Source organism: Falco rusticolus, chromosome Z (genome assembly GCF_015220075.1).
Source record: "Falco rusticolus isolate bFalRus1 chromosome Z, bFalRus1.pri, whole genome shotgun sequence".
NCBI classification, from domain to species: Eukaryota; Metazoa; Chordata; class Aves; order Falconiformes; family Falconidae; genus Falco; species Falco rusticolus.
The window spans coordinates 31823257-31850399 of NC_051210.1; the positions used below are offsets into that span (position 1 = coordinate 31823257).

The window sequence follows — 27143 nt, forward strand, 5'->3', positions numbered from 1 at the left end:
TGTCTTCCAGAAGTGCTGATTCAGATTTTAATGATTCTTAGCCAAAGTTCATGTATTTTGAAAGAGGAGTCCCATCAGGTACTGCATAAATACAGATGAGGAGGACTGGGTTAACTTTAGGAGATGAAGGAAAGCAAAAACTAGCAGAAACATAACTTGCCTGTTAAGATTTTAGGACAGAGATGATTTACTGGTCAGGCTGCTTGCCTTGCATATGCAAAAAGCTGCTGTTAAAAATACTCTATAAACCAATGGCCCTAACACCATGTCATAGAAGGTTTTACTGCTCAGCATGGAATATTTTTATCGAAGTAGCTCATCGTTGTACTTGAGAAAATGTCACAGGCAAAAAGTCTTTGCATGCCTCCTTTTCTGTGTGCTGTATCTGCTCTCCATTTAATATGCATGTTGGAATCTGTTATTACACCATGAGAAGATGAAGTATTAGGAAGGTGCTTTGCTGTGCCAGGCTTGGAGCTTGGAAGTTAATAATTGCAGAGAGAAGAGGTGAGCAGTTGAAACTGACACATTTCTTCTCCAGCTAGTCTTTCTTTTTTTAAGTTTCTGTGCAGGTTTTAGTGGCCAGCATGAAAGTTTGTGGGAAAATGAGATTTAAGTCATCTATTGGACAGATTACCAACACTGGGTCTTTCACTCCAGCCAAAAACTAAACAAACTTGTTCTGTACTCTTCCGAAAAAGGAACCACAATCAAGGTGGCATATTTGCTCTTCATCCACACTCCTGCCTCCAGCTGGACATCATATCAATGTGCTAAATAGTGGGACAGGAAGATACATGCTGCGGAAAATATGCTCCAAGCACATCCAATGCCATTGTTGCTGGCTCAGCATATTGCACAAGCAGACAAATCTGAACTGAGCATTTCAGTGTAAGACAATCAGGTCTGAAACATGCAGAGTACACAGTATGGCCTGGCCGTTTGCTGGAGGAAGTGCCTCCACAGACATTTTAGGGAGCAACCCTTAGTGGGCAGCACAAACAAGGGTATGGAGGTAACGCTGCAAGGTGCAACTAAGCAAATGTTTCTGTCTCTGATGAAGAGTTTGAAATGTATTCCCACAGGCTTTCGCTCTGTCCAACCTCTTCGTTTCCCACTGCTACAAATGGTCTCCTTTTGATTCGGTTTAGATCTCAGAGCATGGGTTTCCAAACTCTTGCTGTCCATGGAAACAGTAAGCTAAGGTGTGGCATCACTCTTGGTGTGTACACCAGTACTGTGCTGTAGATGGTTCCCATGCAACAGGAGCTGTGGTCACTGTAAACAGCCTGTATACCGCCACTTCCCTTTTCCCCCCTTGCACCATGCAAATGTTCCTGCAAAATATCTCCACCAGGAGACTGTGTGCAGTGCTGATGATTCTAACCTAGGAAACCTGACAGCCTTTGAACTTCTGTCCAGGTATGTTGTAAGTTTTCTGACCACTTTTCTAAAGAAAAGGAAGACTGCCATATGTATACCATTTTTGCCTAGTAGGGTGAGAAGCCAAGATTCTTTTAACAAGTCCTGGAAGAGTAAAAAGACTACCACATATTCATTCTCTAGTCTTGAATACATAGTTGACTGAACCCATAAACCCAAGGCACTAGGGTGAAGTCTCAGATTTACTTTTTCACTGTGGCTTCTAAGCAGAAGAAAGTCACAGGGTCATAAGGCACTGGTTTCAGAGCACTGCAGTCCTGTAAATAAGGGGAAGAAAAATGTTTTCCATCCCAAATTTTTCTGATGTGTTGAAGAATGGCTTCTGCAGTTCTTGGTAGTGACACCGCTTAGGGATCCAATTGCTGATGGTTTGTTCATTCAGTAGGAAAAACTGTATTGCAGAGAGCTCCATCGTCAAGGAAAATTAAGATTTAACCTGGGTGTCAGTATTACACAGTACAAAATAAATAGAACAGTCCTAGGGCTGGGGTGGAGGAGAAGGTGGGAAGCATTTGTATGTGCCAGGAGCACCATTATCAAACACTGCCACATTACATGATGAAATAGGAAACAAAAGTATGCATTTCCTTCTTTTTCCCTTGGATTACTGACCCCTCAACCCTATCACCATCCCTTTATGTGAAACTGGGAACACATCACAGTCCGCCCCTTCTTTACTTAAGAATGGAGGCCCACAGTCTCAAAATGAGCTGGATTTTGAGAAGTGTAGGTACATGTGCACATAAAAGGGTAGAGCGATCTTCAGTTTTGGGATATCTGTTGTGAAGTGTTTTACGGAGATGGGATGTTTTTTAAACTGTTAGCTCTGAATATATGTCACTGGACCTCCAAAAAAGCAAAGCATGACACGTGTGTTCACTTGTGAAAGCCTGGGGGAAGAAAGCCTACTGAATCACTCTGCTGTTCTCAGGTCTTTCTCAGCATCTGGCCAACAGTGACAGTGCTGGCATATTCTCTGAAACATCTGCGATTGTCTGAGGAGTGGAAGGAAACAGTTTATTTTATCTCCTCTAGCTGTTACAAGATTGACAGTGACAAGTGTGAAATGGACATGTCCCACTGAAATTCAGAAAAGAAAAGCCCTAAGCAACTTTAGAATAAGTATGTGCACTCAATTTCCTCATCGCTCTGTCATGTGAGTAGACATTCACATCTGTTAGCAATAAATGTTGGCTCCCTCCTGCTTTGTAGTACCTTTCCTACCCAGCATAAGAATCAATATCCAATACTGCTCTCTCTTCTCCATTACTTATTTTAGTGACTTGCATAATACTACTCCTGATTTACATTAATGCAACTGAGAACAGAAAAAAAAAAAAAATATTGTTTTAACTTGCTCCAGGAATTATTCCTGCCTACCCTGCTGCTATGCATCAGAGGAAAAAAGAAGGCCAAAATCATTAACACTCCTCACCTTGCTGGCAGAAAGCTTTTTGGTTTTTTTAAATAACTTATTAGATTTCTAAAATTCCTTCAACACCCACTTAAAACACTTATCAGTCTAATAGCTGAGAAGAAAATCTTCAAAAATAAATCTTTTGTATGTCCAGAGATTTGGCTTTGACCATTCCTCCTACTGGATGTGTCTTAGCTATTGGATGTGAGTTAAGGGCATTTACGTATAATCTTCTACAGAGTACACACCATATTTTGTAACAACACTGGAACTGTTGGTGGATTGGGCCTCTGGTCTATCTCACCTGTCATCCCGTTCCTAGCAGATGGCAATACTTAACACTGTAGAAGAATGTCAATATCCTACCGTCCACAACCCTGCTGACTTCTACTGTGTGAAGGGTCCTTCCAGACTGCTCAAAATCAGGCTGGGTAAATGGTGGGTCTGGGTTTAGTAAAGAGTTGGAATGCTCTGCTGATGGTTTTCAAGGGTAAAAGTACACAGGATTATGGCTGTAAAGCATTCTTCCCTGGGAAGCATCACTACAGAGGAATAAAAGAGTCACCTTCCTCGCTGGTACCCCCACATCCTCCCATGTGCTCCTGAGATGAGCAGACGGACAACCTCTCTTCTCCAGGAAGGGGAACCATATCTGGATCTCTGTCCCAGCTGAGCAAAAACACGCAAAAAGATGTCCCCACCTTCCTCATCCTCTTGCCAAGGGCAGCATGGCACAGGAGAAAGAGCCCAGGAAGCTCTAAATGTGCCAGTTGGCATGGGGAGGAAGGGTAATGTACTGCATCTAGGGTTGGCTGGACCTGAGGATTTTCCAGCTACCCTAGATCCAGGGGCTGTGGAGGCGGAGAGGACTGCATCTGAAGTCATACATTGCCTGGGGAAGTCAGGGAAGGGAATTCCCTTGTAGGAAACACTGGAGCAGTTTCCTCCTCCTTTGCCCTGCCCAAATATGTGCTTTGACCTTCCTGGAGGAAGGTGTTCAGCCCTCACTACACAAAATGATGTGGCTCTGAGAGTTACACATAACAAATAACAAATGCATCTGCTGTGCAGGAACCCTACCCAGTCACTCCCAATCCCTTATTGCAGGTCTAGATAGGAGCATATTTTTTGACAATGTAGGGAGTGAGAAATGTACTTGCCGGTCTTGACAGCAGTAGTTTAAACGTTTTATATATACTTACAGGAGGAAGTGTTTGTTCCTTCTGTTGAAGCTTGGATCCTAAACATGGGTTCTGCAACACACAGAAGCAACAGCAAATTTGTAAGAATATAGCCAGAGCTACTTCGTTATACTGGAGGAGCCTGAACATCTTCCCCAGTAGAGCTTTCTTTTTTTTTAGGTTGGATTTGTTTTTTTTTTTTTCTTTTTTCTTTTTTTTCCAGTAATCAGAAACCCACCAAAGCAGAGAAAAAAATGAGATAGCTTGAGAAAGCAAAGAACTTCAAAGTCGGTACAGCATGTCCTAAGCACACTGTGAGTAATCGATTACAGCAAAAATGTTCCATAGTCCTGGGAGGGAAGGCCAGGAGAAAACTGGCAAAGAGAGAGCAAAGTTTTCAGCTGTTTGTGACAACATCAGAGGAAAGTGGAAAGCAGTGGGTCTTGAAGCTCCACATGCTGACCCAGGAAACACTAGCTTCTTATCTCCTTCTCACATAACTGCAAATGGACAGTCAGGCCGCCAGGTCTATCACAACTATGGCTAAGGACCTCTGTGGCTTGAAAGGGAGCAGGGTCCACGAGTGTCACCACCACTGCAGAGAGCTGTAGCTGGAAGGGAAAGCAGGACATATTCCACACCAAAATGGACATAGCACCAGCCCTGAAGTGGTTGCAAAGAAAGTAAAAGAAGCAGCATTCTCAAAATGGCAAATAATCTTGTAGGACAGCTGAAGGAACTGGATCTCAACACAAATCACACAAAGGAAGCACTCAGAAAAGTTAATAGAAGAAGCAAGGTAGCCTGAAGATAGGTCTGAACCTCCCAAGCTGTAGGAACCTGAACCACGCAGCAAACCAGAGCCATGCATTTGGGTGGCTGTATGGGTTTTCACTGTCCTAGAGTCCAGCAAAACATATGGTATCATGGATGAATAAAGAATTCAAGAGTGTGCTTGAGGAGCATTATCAGCTGGATGGAAGAGTGTGCAGAGAGAGCACTTTGCCTAAGCTGGCAATGTGATGTGCCACTGTGGAAAGGGATGAAGGAAGTCAGTATGGCTAGCAACCAGCCTGTGGATCCTACGTGGCAGCTCAGGCATGCTAAATGCCCTGCAATGAAATATTTAACAACACATTGTGTCAGGCAGAAAAGATTAATCTGTTGCATAATAAAGTCAGTTTTTAGGCAGAATAAAACCACACTTACAAGCGAAGACTGCTCTGTAAGTCCTCCTATCACCGAAAAGTAACTGTAGCGACACTTCAAAAGCCCTAGGTCCCGGTGATTTAAACACCAGTGTCTCACAATAGCCTATCACCAATTAAAGAAGCAACACACTAATAACTTATTTGCATTTGAAGTGACTGGAAAAAATCATCAGTGCCCAAAATCCCAGACTATTGGTCAGCAGGAGACTCCTGCAGTGGCAGAGAAAAGTGACATGTCTGGACCCAAGGCTGGATGAGAACAGTGGAAAAAATGGGACGTGGTTGTTTGGGACTGAGCAGGTCTCTGCTCCAACCACATAGCAAAGACCTGCTCAGAGCTCCATGAGAAGATCTCAATAACCAGCCACTGAACATATTGCTTTCTGCTGCCCTTCAGGACAACAGCAAGATGTGCCACTTGGCATGTGCAGCGATTCATCAGGAATGCAGCCAGCCTTTTGAACATCCCAGCCTCCTCCTCTCCAGTGGCACAATAGCAGTAAAGAGAAGAACAGTACTGTAACACCAGGCAATGGAAGGGACATAAGCAGGGAAAAAGAACACTCAAGAACAAGAAATTTAGTTCATGGGAAAGTGAAGTGCAGGGACTGCATTCTTGCTGCACAAGAGAGAAGGCAAGGAAAGCCCAGTGGAGTCAGTGACCAGCGTGTCACCTCCTTTGAACAAAAATGGTTCCATTGGTTACAGGACGCTTGCTATTAGCTATGTGGTCTTATACATATCCAGTGAAGCACCAGTGACAGGCCCCACTGAGAACATGAAAGAATAAGGGCACATCCAATGGCTCTTCTGTCAGGCAGCAGTGCCAAGATTTCAGAAGTAGGTCGCCACACACGCAGATGCATCAAAGGAAAGGCTGCAGGCATGCTAAATGCAAAATCTGGCAATCACACTGTTTTCCTTGATCTAGCCTACAAACACTGTCATCTCACAGTAAAACCTGTCTCTGCCAGACATAGCTTTCTCAAAAAAGCTAGCAAGACCCCAGCCTCTTTGCCAAGCAGGATATGTGCATCTTGTATATCCTTGGGATGCTCGGCTTACACACGCCTATCCACAGCTCCCTGAGCCAAACTCAGTGGTAGAGACAACTGCTGGTACTGAGGCCATATATAAAGTAACTCTAGTAGTTAAAGTAATGAAAGTGACTTCTCACTGGGGTCAGTTCCAGGAGTAACTCTGGAGGCGTGCAATCCGTAACTGCAGGTGGGATGCTGTAAGCAAATTCCACCAGCCTGAAAGGAAACCATCTGGGGAAGGCTCCTAGTATGCCAAGGCATCTTCAAAAGTGGTTAAACTACTGACAGTGAGTTACCTGTCTACATTCACAGACCCTGCAGAGCTGTCAGGAATTGCATGTAGAGCCCTGAGGAACAAAGCAGTCTAGGCAGCAGTTTCTGGTGGAAACACCAGTATGTCTACACACTCTGCAAATTGATATGCAGCTGCTAGGATTTACAGGAACAGGAGCAACAAGTGCTTTTTCAAAACACAGTTCCTGACAAATACTTTTTCACTTGCGCTGCTGCAGGCTGACAGCTGCAGGCCAAGTTAGCATCCTCAATACAGCTCCAGGATATTAAAAAATATGCTTAACCTTTCTTTATTCATTTTTTAGTCCCTGAAGTAGCTCCAGTATTCAAGGTGATATGCAGGTAGTGAGGTGCTGGATATAGGCGAATTGTTGTCTGCTAAGAGGGAGCAGTTTCAGAGCTGCAGAAGCAGTTTTAAGAATAAGTGAAGAGAAAGAGGCAGAAAGACTCTGTTAATTCAACTTACGTGAAGAAGTTTTTGTCCCTTCTGTTGATACTGGTATCTTGCTGGTGCTCTCTGGAAAACACAAGATGCAACAAGAAGTTATAATGTGGAGTCAGATGATCCTCTAACAGCATTCAGCTCCAAGAATGGACAAGGTAAAGGGGGAAAATGTGCTCAAAGAAGCAAGCTTAAATTCTGCTTCAGTGGGCAGAGGCTGCAATCAGACACCAACTTGTAAAAGTTTCCTTTTGGGAAAAAATGAAAAAATAATGGTGTCTACTAGTACAACTGAGGAAAAAAGCCCATTTCTTCTGAAAGAAGCCAGTTGTTCAATCTCTCATTCTCCTCTGGGAATAACTGATCAGTGGCAACAGGAGAAATCATGCAGATGGCTCTGCTTCTGGAAGGCGTCAGTGTGAGTATTCACTCCTTATGCTTCTAGGCAGTTAAATTTTGCAAAGACATGTTCCTGTTCATATCACTTGAATTGCTGGTAAGTATATCCAGTAATGTCACTTGCCACTTCAGGGAAATCTTCTAAGTCACACGTGTAAACCCAGTCCCTCATGGGATGACTGTTGGGCTCTCAGTGATAGAAATATGACAGTTGCTTTGCTGGAAGAATAAGTTGTTCTTCCATACTGGTCCTACAGAGACATGCTATTGCTAATGACATACTACCATGGATATCTTGCATCCACTTGTTGAACTGGCAGACGGCTAGGGGGAAAGATGTTGCCATGCTTATACCCCTGCTAATGTCTTGAAGAACGCAGATGGAAGAAAGCAGAAAGTAGACAGCCTTTGTTTAGGCTTCACAGACTTGTAGAAAGGCCTCATTCCAATGACACCATCCATATCTCTGTGTGCTGCTGAACTCATAACCCACAACTGTATGCAATTTCCTAGGTGTGAACAAATCACCATTCAGTTGTAACAATCAACAATCCCGGCCTCCAAGTTCTCAAAACATTTTTCAGCATCCTAGTGGTGCAGTTCAGTACAGCTGCATGAGTTTCAACTCTACAGCTGGAGAAGGGTCACAAATGCCAGGGATGAAGTCTTGCCCTGAATCCTTAAGGCACACCAAGAATCCTCTGGTGGGCCGAACAAAAAAAATGCCTCATTAGAGATTTAGGAAAAAGAACTTAAGAATATTTTTACTCTGTTCTGTGATTCTCAGTCAGGTGGCCCTCTGCTTACTGTTTTCAGAGTCCAGAGAAACTTGATCAGAAGCAAAACTCAGTCCAGCTGTCTTCCCTTCAGCATCCCTCTCATTAAACCTCAGTGTTGAGCCTGTATTTTCATTTACTTGCTAGCTCTCCTTTTGTATTTTTTCCATTTTGGTACCGTTTTCTTTAGCAAATATCTTATTTGCCTGAGTAATATGTCCCAGTTTCATCTCACTAATGCGAAAAAACGTGTTATGCAGCATTTCCTTGATAGCCAGTGATGTGTGACATGCAAATGAGTATAATAAATGAAACTATTAAGGTCAAAACCTTTTCATTAGGTCTTGGAACACAGTGGTCTGTAGCAAGGGAGCTTTCAGGACCATTTTCGGGGTATGGAGGCAGTTTGCTGTGGTGCAGCTGGGTTGTCTGAGCAGTTAACCTTTATTAGTCACAACAGGAGACAGAACGGGTCTGACAGCTGCGTAGCTCAGCATCTGGCACAACTGGAGCAAATTTTTCTTTCACCATTAAAGAAACCATGTTCCATTTAGTGCGTGTGCTGAGGTTGATGGATCATTTCTTACTGCTGCCTCCCCAGCCCAGCTGTGTCAGTACAAACACCAGCAGAAAGCTTCCCTGCCAGCGGAAAACACAGCCAGAGCCTCCCACACCTGAAATGTGCTGAGAAACACTTTTGGAAAATGTGGCAAAGCCACACATTACCAAGCCCCAGTAGCGACATTTTCGTTAGCAACATTCACAGTGGATGCCAACATTTGGAAGATGCAAAATTTGTGTGTGTTGCTTACTGAGAACAGTACACGACAATGGGGAGAGGCATTTTACCCCACTTGAGAAGGCCAGCAAAGATCTGTATGACAAGCCATCTGAACATAAGAAGCAGAGAGAAAAGAGGTTGCTTGTAAGGGGCTGTCAGTACTTGCCCAAGGTGGAAAAGCTGGAAGCATTTTTCAGTCATGATACTTGCAGTTGCTGCTGCAGCCTGCTAAGGTACAGAGACAGCAGCCCACAGCCCTGTCTTCATTGTCACATTTAACACCCAGCAAGAAGTGGCTACCTCAGATATCCTATCTCCTTCTGTCCCTTGGTGCTTCTAGCAACGCCTCTGAGGGAGGCAGGAGGTCCTTCTCCTCAGGAGAGACATTTTTCCCAGGGATAACCAAACATCTAACAGCCTGACAGCTACTGTTGTGAAGAGCCCTCTGCATGCCCTCACATCCCTTTTTTCCCCCCAGTAAGTTTGTCAAAGGACCAAGGCAAAAAGCCTGCTTGAGCAAACTGAAGGGATTCATTTGGCTGATCTCATTAATTTTGGTTCAGGCCCTGAAGGTGGCTCTGAGGACCCTGACATGGACCACAGCCTGGGCTCTGAGGAGGATTCAAACACCATGAATATCACAGGTAGAGCTGCAAACAAGCTTTCTGTCATCCTCAGGTTTACTTTCTGGCAGTGATATAAGACTTAAGCTTTTTGCATCAGTTGTGCCATTCAGGTGACACATACTGAAGTATATGAAGAATGGCACAAGCTAGCACACACCTGGAGTATCTTACTTGCGAGTGACAGGAGGGAGACCTCTGTTGCTTGGTCTACAGACAGCAGAGTAGGGAGTAGGTGTGTAGAAGGTGAGTAAGGCCATAGCCTGAGGCCTCAAAGGCACACAGGCACATGTGGTCAAGGACACAGGGAGACCCAATGGATAAACGGACCTTTTGTTTCTTAAAACCACTGTGCTTTTTGCCTTTTTCCTGGTCCTCCAAGAAACTACGGCCCTAGATCAGATGAAAAGAGCACTGTCCTCAATTCAAATATGCCAAATTGCAAAGCAAGGTTCAAAGCTACTGTCAGGGAAATTGCTATGCCCAGCTGAGTGAGTGATGGCCGCATTTCTTTACACGTGGAGGCCCAAATCAGCGGCGTTGGTCCAGGCATGCCAATTTGCACCAGCTGAGAATCTGACCCATTATGCCAGCTTGTTAAAAATAAACTATGGCCCCATGTTGTCTGTAACTATGTTAGAGGGAGAAGAGATGCAGTGATCTCCTGCTTTAATAAAGTCTCAGACAGGTTAATGCACGAGTTGAAAGCTTTTCTTGCATTTGAAGTATTTCATAGTTGGTCACATGCTCTATGGATACTAGATACAAGGTGGTGTTTTTATTTACTTACTTCTCTGCCATCTATTTGAAGATATGCTGCTTGCTACCCTCAGAAGAGGAACAGCAAACTCAAGTTTAATGAATGATGAATATCAGATCCTTATTGACTACTGTACAACTTGGAGCTGTTAGTACCACTGCAAGTCCTACAGTTGCAAAACCAGAAGGTTGTATGGACCACTGACTGTGTAGCTAATGAGTTTGCCAAGGTTTGCCTCTGCCTACAGCTGAGCTACCTGAGCAGATCACCTGAGCACTGCTTGTTCCCTTCAATTCAAAGTTGTCCCAGACATCCACAAGGATCACCCAAACTGTGTCAATTCACTTTGCACAGATATGCAGGATAAGCACTCACACGATACCCTGCACACAACCCAGCAGTTATCCAGCACTGTAGACTTCTAACTTCTGAAATATCCCTGCAGGAATCCACCCTTTTGCACCCTGAGACATGCTGGGCACAGCAAATATCCTTAAACAGGCAAAAGATTTAGGTCAACTGGTGTTGATGTAAAAGACTGACACCACATTCAGCTGGAGCTGCGGTGTGCTCAACACTTTAGTAAACAAAGTCATTTACCTAGTTGTCTAAATTAGGGGGGTTGTGGCAAGTTTTCAAACATGAAATGGAAAGCTTTGGCTGTGGTATGATGTATTTTGTCAGTGTTATTTATTAAGCATAGTAAGGTCTTATGTTAATGAGAAAGTCCATGAAATAATTCACTGCAAGAATTTTCCCTGGCTAAGGTGACAAATTAGGATGCAAAAAAGCAGTTACTATTGCATTTGCAAACCTGTGCACTATTTGTACACCTCCAGAAGAACTTCATGCCTCTGTTCTGACCTCAGTTACAGTCTTTCTTAGGGGATCATACATGAATAGGAGTGAATGAAAATAATAAGGCAGCTTATATCCTGTGGGCAAGTTATACTCATTACAAATTAAAAAAGAACAGAAGAGCTCCCACTGCTTGCTAGCGAGACTGGTAAAAAAAAGTGTTCATCTACCTATTCTAATATTTGTTGCATTTTTAATCTACACGTATGGCTCCGTAGACAAGGGCTTTCGGTAGAAATGGGAAAATTTAAAAGTCTGTGTAGGTTAATACAGTTTGTGTGAGGGGTGTGTGTGTGTGTGTATGTGTTGTAAAAACCTGCACAAGAGCAAATTTGGCAGTTTCAAGTAACAGCAACATTAATAATAACAGTAACAGTAACAAGGATGGGAGTTAGTATTGCACCGACTGTTTAAGACAGAAAAATTTACCATTTCTGGGAAAGAGATCAGGGAAAAACAAACCTTTTTGTTTACTGAAAACAACAAGGAATTTTTTACAGTTGTTTTATTGGGAAATACTCATTTACCTATGCTTTGGAGCAGGGAACGGAAGTTAGCAATTTCCAGACATGACCTTAGTGATAAAGGTGTGGCTTTTCCTATTCTTGGGGAAAAACCCCAACATATTTGCCTTGTTCTTCATGTGTTTTTTCCCAGTACCTGTTGCTAGTTGATGTCAGAGACAAGGCATCATACTACTCAGACCTTTGGCCTGGCCCTAGAGTTTTTGTGTCATATACCAGCAGAGAAAATTTCAACTAAAATAGTTAAAGTGTGACAAAATTCTAGGCAGTTAAACCCAAGATTTTGATACTGAAAAGAACTGATCTTTTAGTGGAAAAAAGAATAACCCCACACCCAGAAATGCCATCACCTTATCCACCCACTGTCTTAAAGCACCCAGCATAAAGGTAAAGGAGAATCTAGTTTGCAGACAGCAGGGCACAGATAGTAAACAAGACTAGGTGAGGTCATTAAATTAAAGATCATAATTAAAGTTGCAGTTCACGTAGCAGAGCAGGTCAGTATGACTATAAGTCAAGGCTTCTGGTGCATCTTTCCTTACCCACTGTTGCCCTGTCTCCTGGAGGTGGAAGAAGCAACCTCTCTGCCCACTCTGAGAGGTTCAGCCCTTTCAGATAACCACACAGTTTTCTACAGGGGCTCCTGGACTGCACTGGACCACAAGATGTTCTACAAAAGCCCATTGGCAGGAAATAACAAGTAAAAGCTAAATATGGTGGTGTTGGGTTTGGGTTTTTTTTGGTTTGGGTTTTTAGTGTGGGGTTTTTTTTGTTTTTGGTTTGTTTGTTTTTTTTTTAAAAAAAACCCTCTCTTTTTCTTCAGAGTAGTGCAGGACCTCACAGATATATAGGACCTGAGTAATGACTGCCCTTCGGGGCTCATTACCGAGTTTAGATCCCAAATCTGTCATTAAGCTAGCAAGGGGAAGAGGTCAGGGAATGTGGGGGAAGGAGGGGTGAGGAGGTCACCCATGCAGGGGGTCTGTCCCTGTTTGCAAAGCAGATGTTGCCCTCTGAGGCCTTAGGGATCCATTGCTCTTAAGTCACCAGATGTTGCCTATGCTGTTTCACAAATCCAGGTGGAAAATTCCATCATTAGAGGGACAATTTTACTGGTAATTTATAAGCAACAATATGTAGAGGGGGCTCAGATGTATGTGTGGCAACAAAATATACATGATTGATTTATTCAGCCCATGAATGCTGCCATGTCTGATTCTAGATTATCAGATATCACTGAGATAGATGTTCCAGTTCAGATATCACTGAGTTTCCAGTTCAGATCTTTACAGACAAGAGCCAGCTGCCAGGTTTAGATTGTATCCAAGTTTGTCCCACATTCAGGGAGTTTGCATGCATGTCTATGTTTTAAACAACTTATGTTTCACAACAAGATTAGATAGATTCTAACATATTAGTTATAAATGCACATAACAGGGTTTGCCTGCAAATATTTTCATTCAAAACCAATCTCCCATGTCCCTGCAGCAGGAGTGTTTCACTGTCATTCAGCACAGCCCAAAAGGAAGTTGAAAAATCCATGTCATTAAGCACAGGAATTAGGTCCAACATGCACTCCCCAGCCACACCACCGTTCCTCGTGTGAGAAAGTAACAGAGGACAGCCAAGCATTTTTTTTTTTTTTGCATTTATCTGTATCATTGCCCAGGCACAGCGGCTACAGATGAGTTTTGGAAACTCCGGTATCTTGGAAACAGTGTAAGAGCTTTCCATGTAAGCAGCTAATAAGCAACCAAAATTTGTATTCATGGAAACCAAGCGCATTTACAAAGCTACACAGAAACACCTACCCATTTTTCCTCCTAATAACATTCTGGAAAATAACACTTGATCTTTTATATCAGTTTCCTGACATCTGATTGTGATTATAATACCATACAGCTTGTATGAAATCTTAGCACTTGAGATTCTTAAGTTGATGAAATAGAACAGCAAATACACAAAGTGAATACAGTCGAGCAATTGCTGTGTGATCACAAAACAGCAGACAGCCAAAGACAAATCCCACTGGCAAATGTTTATGTTTGTTTTTCAATTTACTTAAATGCCTATCTCCTGTTTCAGAGCACAACATAGAACAGAAAAACATGTCTGGTAAATTCCCATTGCAACAAGACCTTTAAACCCATCTTAGATACGCACAGAACTTCTGCTTTGTTTGCTAATAAGGTCATGCTTGTTTGATACTTCACAACTGGTTGGTCACTGGAGTTTGAATTATCAGAGCTGAATCAGTTAATGCCACACTTAGGAAATAAGATTTCAGCTGAACTGCAGACTTCAATGCACTCACAAGGAGAAACAGTACTGCTAAAGCATTTGCGTACAGTGGAAACACTTAGGAAATTCTGTCAGAAGCAATTGGAACTTTCTGTAAATGAAATGGAAAGGAGCCCTGCAAAAGTGGCAATTCACAATTTTAAATCATTTGAGTAAGTCTGAATGGTATCTGCCTCATGAGAAGCTCTGCTCCTCAAGAAATCAATTTAAATCACAATACCTGAATCAAAGTAGCCTATTACATTCACGCCTTTGAATAATATGCCTTCAGATACATTCATGCTTAGTATTATTTTAGAAATCAAAAGAAAAACTTATCAACGTCTGTGAAAGTAAAAATGGTGGCAATCAGAACCATACAAAGACACAGAAAGGGGTGCTGGTTTGTAGTTCAGACTAGGACATGTTTTAGGTTAAATGAAAGCTTCCCCACAGATCTATAGGGCCTTGGCTACTCACATGTACTATGGGAATTAGAATAATATTCCCTTCCTTTCATTCTCTTCTTACATTGATGATTTAGACTGTGTCTTAGACTTGGTGTTTGAAAGTGTACCACAGAAAATGCTGATCTCTCCTGAGATCCACAGGAGGCATCCCATTTGTCTGGGTAAGGAAAACCAAACATCTCAACTATAACAGCAGAAAAGTCAGACCTCATTAATTTTCTCAGTACACCTAATAGTTTTCAGTGCTTCTACTTCAGTTGCAAAGCTTTCCTCTCCTCCAAACACTTTTATCCTGGTGGCAGCTTTAATAAATGGTCTTTCTGAACGTGACAATAAAATAAAGAGTCAAACCTTACCATTGGTGTCCGTGATGATAACACTGGCTTTAGTACTGTCATTGCCTAGTTTGCTGCTCACTCTGCATGCGTATTCCCCAGCGTCAGCCAACGTGGCTCTGTAAATATGAAGCTCAGAGTATTTCCTGTGAAATCAGAAAAAAACACGTAAACATCCTGTACCAGAGTAAGGCTCACTGCATGACAAATGTACTCTTTTTTTTTCCCCCCAACAAAGTGTTGTCTTCCATTCTTACTGACAGATTAAGACTATCTGGGTTTGAAAGAAGGGAGAATAAAAAAAAATAATCTCTTACAGGTTGCTGGAAAACAGGCATATTAATGAACTCAAATGAAGGTACTTGTTTATGCTCTTCTGCTTGAGTTCTGCTTTGTTCTACAAGAAAATCTGAAAAAACAACCTTTCTCTCTCAGTTGAATTGTTGGCTATCCAGATGCCATTGAGATGGGTGTAACATTAAAATAGATTGTCCTTTCCTAGACGTTCATATTGCCAGCAGCAGAGTTCTGGGTAAGTATTGTAGTTTCTAACATCTGACTAAATAATCATGAGATTAGGACACACCACTCTCTTTAATAACCTCTGAAACCCCAATAGTAAATCATTCTCCAGCACTAACAAAAAATTATGGGCAGGAGCACAATTTGCATGAAGCTACATTTTGTTCCTGGCTCAGAGACAGAATTTAATCAGTCTCCAAGGTTTTAAGATTAGATTTTAAAATGCAGAACTCCCGCCTACCCATTAATTTGGTAGGAACATATTCTGGTGTCATTCATGGGGTCCCCAACTCATGTGATGGCAATAATCCCATTACCTAGAGTGTAGAGAATGACTAGCTTGGGGAAAATACACACATTATTGCCGTTCCCAGTTTCTGTTTAAAAGAAGTGCTTTGGGGAAGTTTTTGCCTGTAGCAAAGCCTGCTCATTTATCTACAGAATAGTCACCTAGGAGAGTGCATGAGCATTGACTTCCCTAAGTTGGCCTACCCCAACATAAAGGACGTGACCCCTGGGAGGCAGAGGTCCTTCCATCTAAAAACTCACAGTCACCAGCACATCTAGCAATGACTGCTTAGCTGTGCAACATTTGGGGAGTTGTTTTGCTTCAGAAGAGGCATGTGTCCTAACTCTCTGTACAGAAATCACAACTGATTACTCCTTCTGGGAACCACTGAGCAGGGCTGGGTTCAGACCAGAGACAAGTCGGTTGTAGCAGGGGGCTTCTGGAGCAACCAAAATGTTCAATCCCACTTTCCAATGCGTCTCTGTGAGCCATCCTTCCCTCCGGCACAGTAAACTATCCCATTTGCTATCAAATATCTTCTTATTGTCAGCTCAGCCTTCCCTGCCTCTATTCGAAGGTCTTACTGCTAAGAGTCAGCACTGTGGCCCTCATGGGATGGCAGCAGTGTGCTAGATAGACAACAGCTCTGCTAGAAACCCATATCATGAGAATTTCCCATCATATCATGAAAAAGGGCTGCTTTCTTGAGGCCACCGGTCTTGCAGGAAGGAGGAGCAACCAAGCTAGGATTAGCAATTTGCTCAGGTTTGCTCAAACAGTAAACAACTGAATAGCTGACTATTTGGGCTCCCTTCTCAGGAGACGTTAGAAGCCCAGTTCCTAATGCTGAATTAATTAATTGGGGTGTATTTCAGATGACTGGACAGACTCTAGTTGGTAGCAACCATGAATATATGATAAAAATGTGGCTGAGACACTGACAGAAGCGTCCAGAAGGTGAAAGACGCTGTCTTTTTGGATGGAAATTTTGCACCTAACAGCTATGCTTACAACACAGTAAAATATGGCCTGCTCTTTAATGTTTCTACCAGCCACCTACACACCTGCCTTTGCAACAGCCTGTTGAGGGCCTGTCCAGGAATGTCTGGCAGTAGTCTACATGGCCTAACAGCTTGTGTGGACACGTGGTATTTCCTGTATCGCACAGGTTAGGCTTCAGCCATGCTCATAGACGTATGTCCAGACGGAGAGCAGGCTGTAGCCTCAGGATGCTTCAAAAGGCAACGTAAACAGGCGTCTACATTGGGAAGGTAACGTTTACGTTAACGTAAATGTTTAGGAAATCACGTCAACACAATGATAAGCGAGAAGCACAGCTCTAGCTATATCACTTTTATTTAGGCACCTACTGCATGTCTGCTGCAGTCTCTTTTCCTCTTTGTATGATGCTAAATAATATTGATACAAAGCAGTTTTGTGGCACTCTTGGCTTTTAGAAGAAACTCTTTCCCCTGCATATTTATTTTTATTCTCTTTGTTATACATGATACCTGCAGGAAAAGTTGGGGAACTGTGTCTTCCTTTTATGATTTTAAGACTATATTAAAATAGGTGAAACAACCATATTTCTTACAAATCTACTTCTAACAAGCCAAATTTACCCTTGTTTTTACAAAAAATGTGAGTTTTGTCTCTGAGAACAGGAGGAAATAATATGCATATTTATACTGTTAAGAATATTATTGAGACATGGCAGGATGGAATTCAAAAAGATCAGAGCAGAAGATGGCTCATTAATGGCTGTAAACGAAGCAGCTCCCTAGCAATACAGTACTCTAACAGTACTCACTTAAAACACCTGATAAGGGATTTTGTATTCAAATGCTTGCCCTTTTCTCAGCCTATACCATTCTACACCGGAAAATACCTCCCCCTGTAATATTTGCTTCTGCTATAACTTCAGCTCATTGCCGTTATGGCACTGCTGAGCTTGTATTCATACATGAAAGGGAAAGAATTACATCCACAGAATGCAGTCCCAGCCCGCCTTATCTGACTGCTTGAATTCATTTTGCTTCCAGTCTCCATCTGTCATCCAGAATTGCCTGTCTGCGAGCAAATATCCAGGCTAAGCCTGGATGAAGCCCAAGGTACAAGGCACTTGCACGCGAAGTTTTCTTATGCACTACTGCATCCAAAGCCATGAGATAGGTGAGGTGGCAAGCACCTTCACTCTGCCCAAAAAAACCCAACCCTGGTAAAGGAGTCTCTCCTGATGTAATGAAGAGAGCCTGACTCTGTACAGCACACTTCCCAAAACAAAAATGTGCAGGCTTCACATGGGTTTGAAATCAGAGGAGGAAAATGAAATGTTACCAGTACAACTTGACAGGCATGGGAAAGTTAGCTAGCAGGTGAAAAGCCCTTGTCTGGTGCCTAATTCTTTCTGTAACTCCATTGACACAAAGGAATAGCTTAGAACTTGGACACACAAATTAATCCGTCATGGCATCAGGAATCATCACCAATCGTAAGAGCAGCAGAAACTCAGTGGCTGCATGCTCTTACACCATAACAAATTTGAGGTAAACAGTGAATCCTTTAACTGCCTTTCATTAAAATTTAAACTCATTCAGTTTCTCTTGACTTTCCGGTGTAATGAGAAGGGGCACAGTCATTTAGTGTGATTTGCTTGCTGTACCGTCATGTCATCACATGTCAGGGCTCTGCGCCCTCTGAATCAACCCAAAATCATCCTAGCAAGCTTGGATGATTAAAATGATCTGCCAAGGTCATTTTACATGCAAGGCAGTCTTCAGAAGACTAAGCTTTGAGGAAGCCTGCATTGCCACAGACTTGCCATTCTAAACTCTTAAAAACCTAGGAAAACACAGTTGTCAGCACCTGCTCCACTTCTGCAAATCCTAGTATTCACACTGGCCAAATGTACCAAATACACACCAAGCTGCAGTATTAGCTTTTCCCTGTGTATTCCAGGTGCCAAGCTAAGGTCTTAATTTTGAACTTCTGAGCTAGACCCTTCATCAATCTGCCAGATATTTTTGCTATTTGTTAAAATAACTAAATCTAAATAGGCAGAACTCAGAAATATTTGTTTTTCTCCCAGCAATGAACAGGTTTTATTCTGCCATCACACAATGAGAAAGGAGATTTCTTGGAAAATATGACATTACCAAAAGTCACTTCTGGCCATTAGGCACTACTTACAAACTTCGTTTTTATAAATACGTAAAAAGTGTTTGGAATGAAAAAGTCAATAAGACTGTGGTACCCTGCATACTTATGGTTCTTCAGAAACATAGCCTACTTTTTAGATAGCCATTTGACCTTTAAAATAGTCATTAATCCCAGACAGCTCAACAACTGCTCTAGTCTCCCTAGCTGATGTTTCGCACACTTGGTAATATTAAAAAAAAAAAAAATGCTAAAATGCTTATTGTAACAACATTGCAGCATATGCACATGACAAACATTGATAAATGTGCTCTCATGAAAAACCACAGAAAAAAAGTGGGGAAAAAACTCCTTGATCATTGATACACCTTTCATTTGTGATGCAAACTTTTTAATGTAGCTTTGTTTACTGTGATCTATACATCTTTTGATGTATTCATTTGCACTGCATTTCCCCCTGTTTTCATTTCGTTTTAGAACACGTGCCTGTCCCACTTTTTATCAAAATAAAATCTATCTTCTCTTAAGCTCTTGACATCTACTCAGTCCTGGAAGCACACGTAAACAGCAAAAGAAGAAATGGCACAGCACTGATGTGTCCCTGAACTAAAATCTCAAAGCAGAAAGGCAAGGAAAATCGGTCTTTCCCCTTTTTGTACTCTACATCTAGTGACTTTCATATCTCTAACTGGAAGGGCTTCTCTGTTCCCACTTACATTTCCATTTTAAAACAGAAAACAGAAGGGAGAAATTCCAGTGCTGAGTGATACCCTCATGGCTGGGGCAGTACACAGAAGTGTGAAATCCAGGTTGAAACCTGCACTCTGCCCACTTACGGTGGGAGAACAGGACTTCAGATCCATTTTCCTGAAAAAGGTCCAATTTTAATTTTTTTTTTCATTATGTGTCTTTTGCAGAATTTTAAGTGTGTTTTGGCATATCAAGCTGAAAAATAGTCTCATATGTTTCACATGCATACTCGGATCAATAAGTATTAGCTAGTTTCCTTCCTGCCAGCTCCTGAAAGTATTTTTTGGGGGGTGGGGGTGGGGGGGGTGGAGGTGCAGAGGAGAAGAAGGGAGCTGGCAGGAGGTGGTTATTGATTCAATGCTGAACTGACAAATCCCAGCCCCAGAAGGTGAAATCCCAGATCCAGTGAGTTTGGTCAATCAGCATCAGCCAAATGTAAGATGTGAAAATACTGTTTGCCCCTCACAGGCAGCACTGTGTTGCTGGGGAAGCTGAGGGCCAGGCTCTGACCTGAACATTTTCTTTACAGAATAGACTGAAAATACAACTCTGACGGAGACATATGGCCCTGCAAATGGGTCCAGACAAATTGCCAGGCTGTTTGCCACTTGGAAGAGCTCCATTTTGCAAATGCTGGAAGGAGACATCACAGGTTTCTTCTTGCTGTCTGTGCAACCATGGCACAGGGGATGTGGTGATGCTCTGCCACCCTCCTGTTTTCACATTGTGCCCCAGGCTGGGGTATGAGAAACTACAAGGGAGGGCAGGATGTCTGGTGTTCAACCTGAATAACTCTAAAAAGTCAAGCGCCTGCTTGATTTTGGCTACTGTTTTGCCTAATGAAGTGAGACCTGACAAAAAGCATGGGGGACATTTCACACCCTGGAAGGAAAGATTTCTTACAGAGACCACCCCAAATCCTCTTTCTTTTATAAAGGGAGGTCACAGCCCACTGCAGCAGTTAGCAGCCCTGCCTACAGAGAGCAGAAGCGAGAGCTGAAGGGCTGTGTTCAAACAGATTTTCATAGCTTCCTTTGATGGATGAGTAACAGCAAGGTAGAGACAGCAAAAGCCTTCTCCTGTCTCAGTGCAGAAAACACATTATGTAGCTTCTTCTCCTTCCCCACAGTAACAAGGCACGAGGCCATCTTTTGGCACTAGTCCTCAGTCACATGTCGGGGACACTTTCCCCCAGCCAGGAGGATGAGATTTGCAGGCTTTGCTAGTCATCTGACATCTGCTAGACCCATGCCTTGTTCTGCATGTGCAGAAATGCCTCTGGTAAATGACTACTGCAAACTTGCATAAGGCATTCAAAGCTAATGCAGACAGCATTCAGACCTTCTTAAACTAGATAGCTTGCAAAGCAAATCTCAGAAATCTTTCCAAATCTGCATTGTTCTGATAATTTTGTGTTCTTGGATTTTAGACAATAAACATAAGGTACTCCTGTCCTTGTCAGTAGTTTAAAAACGGTCAGCCTCCAAGGTTTACTGGTTAAAATATAGCCCTTGGCTATCAGAAAATACATATAAATTGAAAAGGGAAAATAATTTATGAAATATTTATACCACACTATCACTTCATTCATACACTCAAGAAAAACAACATCAGTGTCTGTTTCCTTAAATTTTCTTCCTCTGTAACTCACAGCTTTTAGTTTTGTGATACTGCAGTTAACAACCCCAATGCTTGTGTTCTGGTAAGCAACTCTCCCCACTGCTCCCAGCCCTGCTTGCAAGATATGTGTCTGTACTTACTTTTGTTTTTTTGGGATCTTGATATTTTCCGGTCTGTTTTTTTTGGTTATTTCCTTTCCATTCTTTAACCATTTGAATCTGAGCGCAGGGTACTCTGAAGTGGTTTCACACCTTAGCACTAGCTTCTGACCCACAGCAGCCTCTTGGTTTTTCATTTCCTTCAATTTGGGAGGCACCGCTAAAGAAATAAAAGAACGTGCTGGTGATTAGGCCATCCTCAGAAGGGAAAACAGCGTTAACTCAAGTTGAGCTAGGCAAGCTACAGAAAGCAAAACCCCAGACAGACTAGCAATGCTTCTACTCCAAAACCTGAAAAATAAGGATAATTAGTCTGTTATATGTATCATCCTTGAAGCATAAGGGCACGTTAAATGACAGCCTAGTTTTGCCCTTTGGAGTCATCCTACATAGGTCTTATAACCTGCAAGACACACACATCCTTAGTGAGAACTGAACTGCTGCTTCTGAATGTGGTATGAAGCACCAACAACAGTTAAATTGATCGTATGCACCGAGACAGCGTGCTGCAGCAAGCAGCCTTGGTAGGTAGTACAGAAAGGGAAGAGGAGGGTGTCTTGCTGTTTTATTTGTTTCAGCTGCTATGAGTCAGGGGGCTATCCAAAGGCTCCAGGTGCAACTGATATGACAGGGAGCTAAAAGCATACATAGAAGCTTGACAGCTTCCCTAATCCAAGGGAAAGGCTTTTGCTCCAGCCAAACATTATAACCCATATTACACACCCACCTCAAGCCTCATCTTGGCCATATCCTTTCCCTGGGGCAAAAGACAATGGGCTTGGAAACCCATCAAGAGAATCAATATCAATTAAGAGTATTTTGGACCCAGAAGGGGACACTGCATTGAAAAGGCTTAGCCAATGGCTCCCACACACCGAAGGACTCCAGCTGATTCATCTCAATTTCTACTGTGTCACAGCAATAGTGTTTTTTGTGTGGGTAAATCTCAAACCGTTTAGGGTTTTCTAAGTTAAAGACCTTTAATACTTCACAACCAGTACTGCTCTTTGAGCACAGTTTTCAAAAGAAGATGTGGTTCCTCTGTGAGACACCACCCTTCTTTTGACTTCCCGGGTTAGCTGTAAACCACCCTCTATTGTGCTCCAGCATCGAAGTAAACCACCTGGTTTAACCTTACTTCCCTTGGGGCTTAAGACAACACCTTCACCACACAGACGGGGGAGGGCTAACACGGGGAGCCGCAGCTGGTCAGCTGGTGGGTGATAGCCTGTGAGTCCATCCCAGCTCAGCTGTGCCCCGTTGTTGGTCTATACCTTTGAGGATCCAATATTCCCATGCAGCACCTCTAGCTGCAGTGTGTTTTGTTTCTTGAATACCTGTAATATTGTCCAAACAAACAAATGGCCACCATGGCTAAACGATTCCCCGTAACATGCAGATTAGGAGCATTCACTGGGACACAAACAGGTCTCCATTACGGTCATGTACAAGAAAATGTTTTGACAAACTGGAACACTCTTGATGATGCTTTGGTATCTGTTGCTTGTGTGTTTGTTGAGACCTGCTAATGTCAATTGCCCTTAATTGTTATTCCAATCAAACAAAAAGCAAGCAGTACCAATGTGGCCATAACTATGAAAGGTGTGTATAAAGAACTGGAGACACACATGCCCAATTAGCAGTTGCATGTTGCAGACAGCAGCATGGCCTGTCCCACATGTGAAGTGACCTGCCTGATCCCAGTAAAGCCCAGGGGAAAAAACACCTGATTTCCCTGGAAACTGAGCCTGGAGCAGAGCAGCATAAACAACGGTGGTTGGGAAAATGTGGTCTGCAGTGAATGAGCAAATGAGGTCATGCCTACTGGGCCATCAGCAGAAGACAGGATAGGACAGAGAAGCTTTCAATAATTAAAAAACTTTTGATTAAGAGGAAGGTGACAACTTTTTCCATGCATCTCTGCTGATGTGGAAAACGAGTCCCTGGCAGGAAGTCTTGGGCTGGACATCAGCAAAACGTCTGAGAGGCACAACTGCGCTGGGGAGGGCATCCGTGGAAGTTTTATGTGCAGGGTAGGCACATGTGTCAAGGTGGCAATGAGACAGATTGGGTAAGGCCCAGGATTTCATGACCAGAAAGAAATCTCTACTAAAATGTCTTCTCATATATTGTTATCCATTTTCCACATCCCCCAGGATAATTTTGGAAATTCCAGCATATTCCCAAAGTGCTACCAAACCAATTTTTACTTTCTGAAAAACAAATGCCCACAGACTATTCTGAAACCAGTATGTTTAAATATACTTTTATAAGTGTATGTGTGTATTTGTACATATACATATATTTACCTAAGCACACATGTAAATATTGAGCATTTACCCAAAAGAGAGAAAGGTATTTTGAAAAACACCAATCTTTAAATTTTCAAAAAAATGCCCAATAAGCATTAATTAAGAGCCTTATTACTGAGGTTTGTATTTACAGTTTCACTCTCTCATTAAAGAGTTAAGGTTATAACTTTTGGTTACTATGTAAGAAAATAAGCTGCAGAGGTGTGAAATAAAAAAGCAATATTCTTTAGCCTGTATTTTGCATACATTAAGACAATAAACACAATTGCAAGGATTAACATTTTTGTGCTTAACACTTCAACTGGTTGTTGATTTCCCTGTCAACAAAGCAGTGTGAAAGTGGGAATAAAAGGGAGATGCCATTTTGTTCCTGAATTTTGTTTTAATTCAATATTATCTTCTAAAAATGACTTGCAGATTTTTTCCTCCATCGGAACTGTCAATGAAAAAAAAAGTGTTAAATTAATATGCTCAACTGTTGCCATAATTCAGAAGTTACCAGGAAACATAAAAGAGGATTTAATCAATGGCAGTGACCCTCACTAATTCACAGTAACTCACTGTCCAAGCATGCAAGCTCTTCAGGGAAAGCAGTAAAAGCTGCTCACAGACATGACAGAAAAGAGATTGTTTCTTCTTTTTTTTTTTTTTTTCTCCTTTTCATTTACACTATGTTTGTTTCTGTTCAGCTGTAGTTTTGTAAAAGTTAATCAGACCTGCCAGGCATATGAGAAAGCTTGTGCTGATAAAAGTACAGCATTGTGTGCTTGGATTGAGATCAGTTTTCCCTGTTGCAAGAGGTAGTTGACTTTCATCACAGCCTGTGCCAATTTTTCTGGTGCTGGAAAGACAAGATCTTGTCTGAGGGGTAAAAATGCTTTTAAAGGAGGCAAAAATGTTTATAACGATAAGTAGACATTGCTTCCCCTGGCACCTCCCTCCCTTTGCCTCTCTACCCCTTCCCCCTTTGTCCCCATGGCATCTCCTGCCTACTTGGCTCCTTTCCACTGCTCCTTGCTGCGCCTGCCATGCAAGCACTGCTCCTGCCACCAGAGAGGCTTCTGCCCAGTGCTCGCTCCCGGGGAGGCTTGTTGATGCAGCAGGAACCAGGGAGACAGGGCAAGGGAAAACACCTTCTGCGTCTTCTATGTATAGATGGGGGTTGAGGTGTCAGGATGACTTGTCAGAACGTATTGTGAAGATGCATGGGAGATTCACAGCGTTTCCTGAGGATCACGTTTTGGGCAGTGCTGTTGCCAGCAGCTCCGATACAGTGGCAGCAGAGCCCTTACACGTGCCATCCATCACAAAATGACAAGGGCCAGGTAGCAAAGAAAACATTCAAATCCAGAAGAGAAACAGCAGAAATGCAGTGTGGAAGCAGCCCAAAAGCAGCACTGCTTGAATGAAAAGTGTGGTGGAATCTACTTTATCTGTAATCCTTGTGCCAAAACCGGGGAGGGCCTCACATTTTAAGAGTCAGTTAGACACACAGAAAGGCACTCATGTCAAACCCCAGGCTTTTCACCCACCCCGGACAGGACCTCTCTCTGTGACCCACAGACCTCCCCTGGTTTGCCAGACTTTCTACGAAAGCAAGAGGGGTGCTGATAGTGAGAGGGGGCTGTCATGCTGTGATGAGCCCTTGCAAAGTGGCAGAGCACTTGTGTCAGCAACAGTCCTGCACTGTTGGAAGGGTTTAACAGGTAAAAGCACGCAAAGTGTTAGATCTTTGCTTATTAAGACAGCTTGAATGCCTGTCATTTTGTTAGCAATTTTTTTCAGAAACGAATGTCTGTTGGCCTGCATAATATTGCAGATAAGGAGCATGCATTTCCATATTCTTTCGGCAAAAGTCTCACTGATAATGTATGACTGGAGATAACTTCTTCTTTCTGGACTTTGGTGAGTTTGGCAAAGCACAGCAATCTCCTCACCCTCAGTGTTTGATTGTATAGTTAATCTGCATGGAAGCTCAACACATTGAACAAATTAAACAGGAAGCCTGCAAAATATTATCACACAACTACACGCTTTCAGCTGAAATTCCATGAGTGGTTGTTTTTTTTCCATTTCTTTTCTTTTCCTAGGAAGGCACAAAGCCTTTTAAGAGTCTCAGCACAGGAATGTATTAGGCATGCTTGCCAGTAGGCACATGTGCACAGTTTGCTGTGCAAAATTGTGACCAACAGCTTGGGGAGTGGTAATAGAAGCCACAAGAATAACACCCATTGCCTTGGCCTCAGACATGCTTTTTTGTAGCATAATGCTTAAGGCAGGGCAGTAATGAAAGACAAATTATATTATTTTCAAAAGCCTTCTGCCCTTGCATATAAGATTGTAATCAAGCTCAGGTTTACCAGCAGCAGGCCAGATTTTCTAAAGCCTTTGGTGCAAACCATATAAACTACACTTTAAAGTGTATACTGTTCCTGCTTAGACAACTGAAAAAAAAGCAACCAAAAATTCCATTGTTTTCTGTTGGTTTTAATCCTCCTATTACTCTTTCAGGCAACATTTGCATTCTGAACACTTTTCAAAATCTGACTATTTCCTTCCAGCATGTTGAGTCTCTGTGCAGGTTACCTACATGATAAAACACTGCAGGTAATGATAGGAGGTAATCCCACACAACCAGCTCTCCAAAATACCAGACTAACTGAACATGAGCTGAGAGACTGGAAAACCAAACAAATAATTAGCTACTTAAATAGGAATTTCTCAGTTCTGTACCCTTTTGAAAATACTGCCATATACATGTCAGCTTCTGGGTCTTGGTGTAATCTGAATATCTCTGTAGAGCAGCAAAAGGAAATTCTCAAACCTGGCATTTGTCTTGAGTATTACATGTAAAGCCAAGATCCACAGAACTTCATTCTTCCTGGTGATGTTAAAAGGAAATTTTTGCAGACTTCAGATGTCTTAAAGGCCAAAAGAAAGGGGAATGCCACAGACATGGTTAGCAACATGGTCAGGAGCCAAGAAACAGAGCAATAGGGAGGGATATAACACTACAGCCATGTTCTTTGAACACCGTATCAACAAGGAACCAGCAAATGCCACTATAAATCAGAGTAACTACTCTCAAAAGCTAATCACAAAGCCAACTGCAATTCTGATTACCCTGACTGGGAACAGCTCATGCTGTGGGGCATTTAAGTCTAAACTCAGTCAGCCTGACAGGTTTAGGTATGACAGTGCTGAAGTCTCACTTGGTCCTTTCAAAGTAATGGCGCACCCAGCAAGCTCATAGATCTCCACCTGAAGTATTTGTTTATTCGGGGTGAGATGCTTTCAAGTATGTGGTATGTCATGCCAGTGTTCATGGATATTTACCCCTCGCCATGAAGCTGCTCTCTGAACTTGCATTAATCTTTTCATTCTCCCTGTCAGAAGCCCAGGAAACCCTTCCAATGAGATTATCAAGGGCCAACTCATAACATAACCTTGGGAAGGTGAGGCTTTCAACAGAACACTGAAAATGGACATACGGAATAAGTAC

The 27143-nt window shown here is 42.5% G+C and overlaps 1 protein-coding gene across 1 annotated transcript in view; it reads right to left on the bottom strand.

Moving 5' to 3' along the window:
- NRG1 (neuregulin 1) overlaps positions 1-27143 on the bottom strand; it is a 303231-nt gene that overhangs the window by 134133 nt on the left and 141955 nt on the right. Inside the window, exons 2-3 of the mRNA XM_037374391.1 lie at positions 21312-21489; positions 14856-14980 (exon numbers count right to left, since the gene is read on the bottom strand). Of these exons, the coding sequence (XP_037230288.1) occupies positions 14856-14980; positions 21312-21466 (280 nt within the window). The 5' untranslated portion in view covers positions 21467-21489. The remainder of the gene's footprint in view (positions 1-14855; positions 14981-21311; positions 21490-27143) is intronic.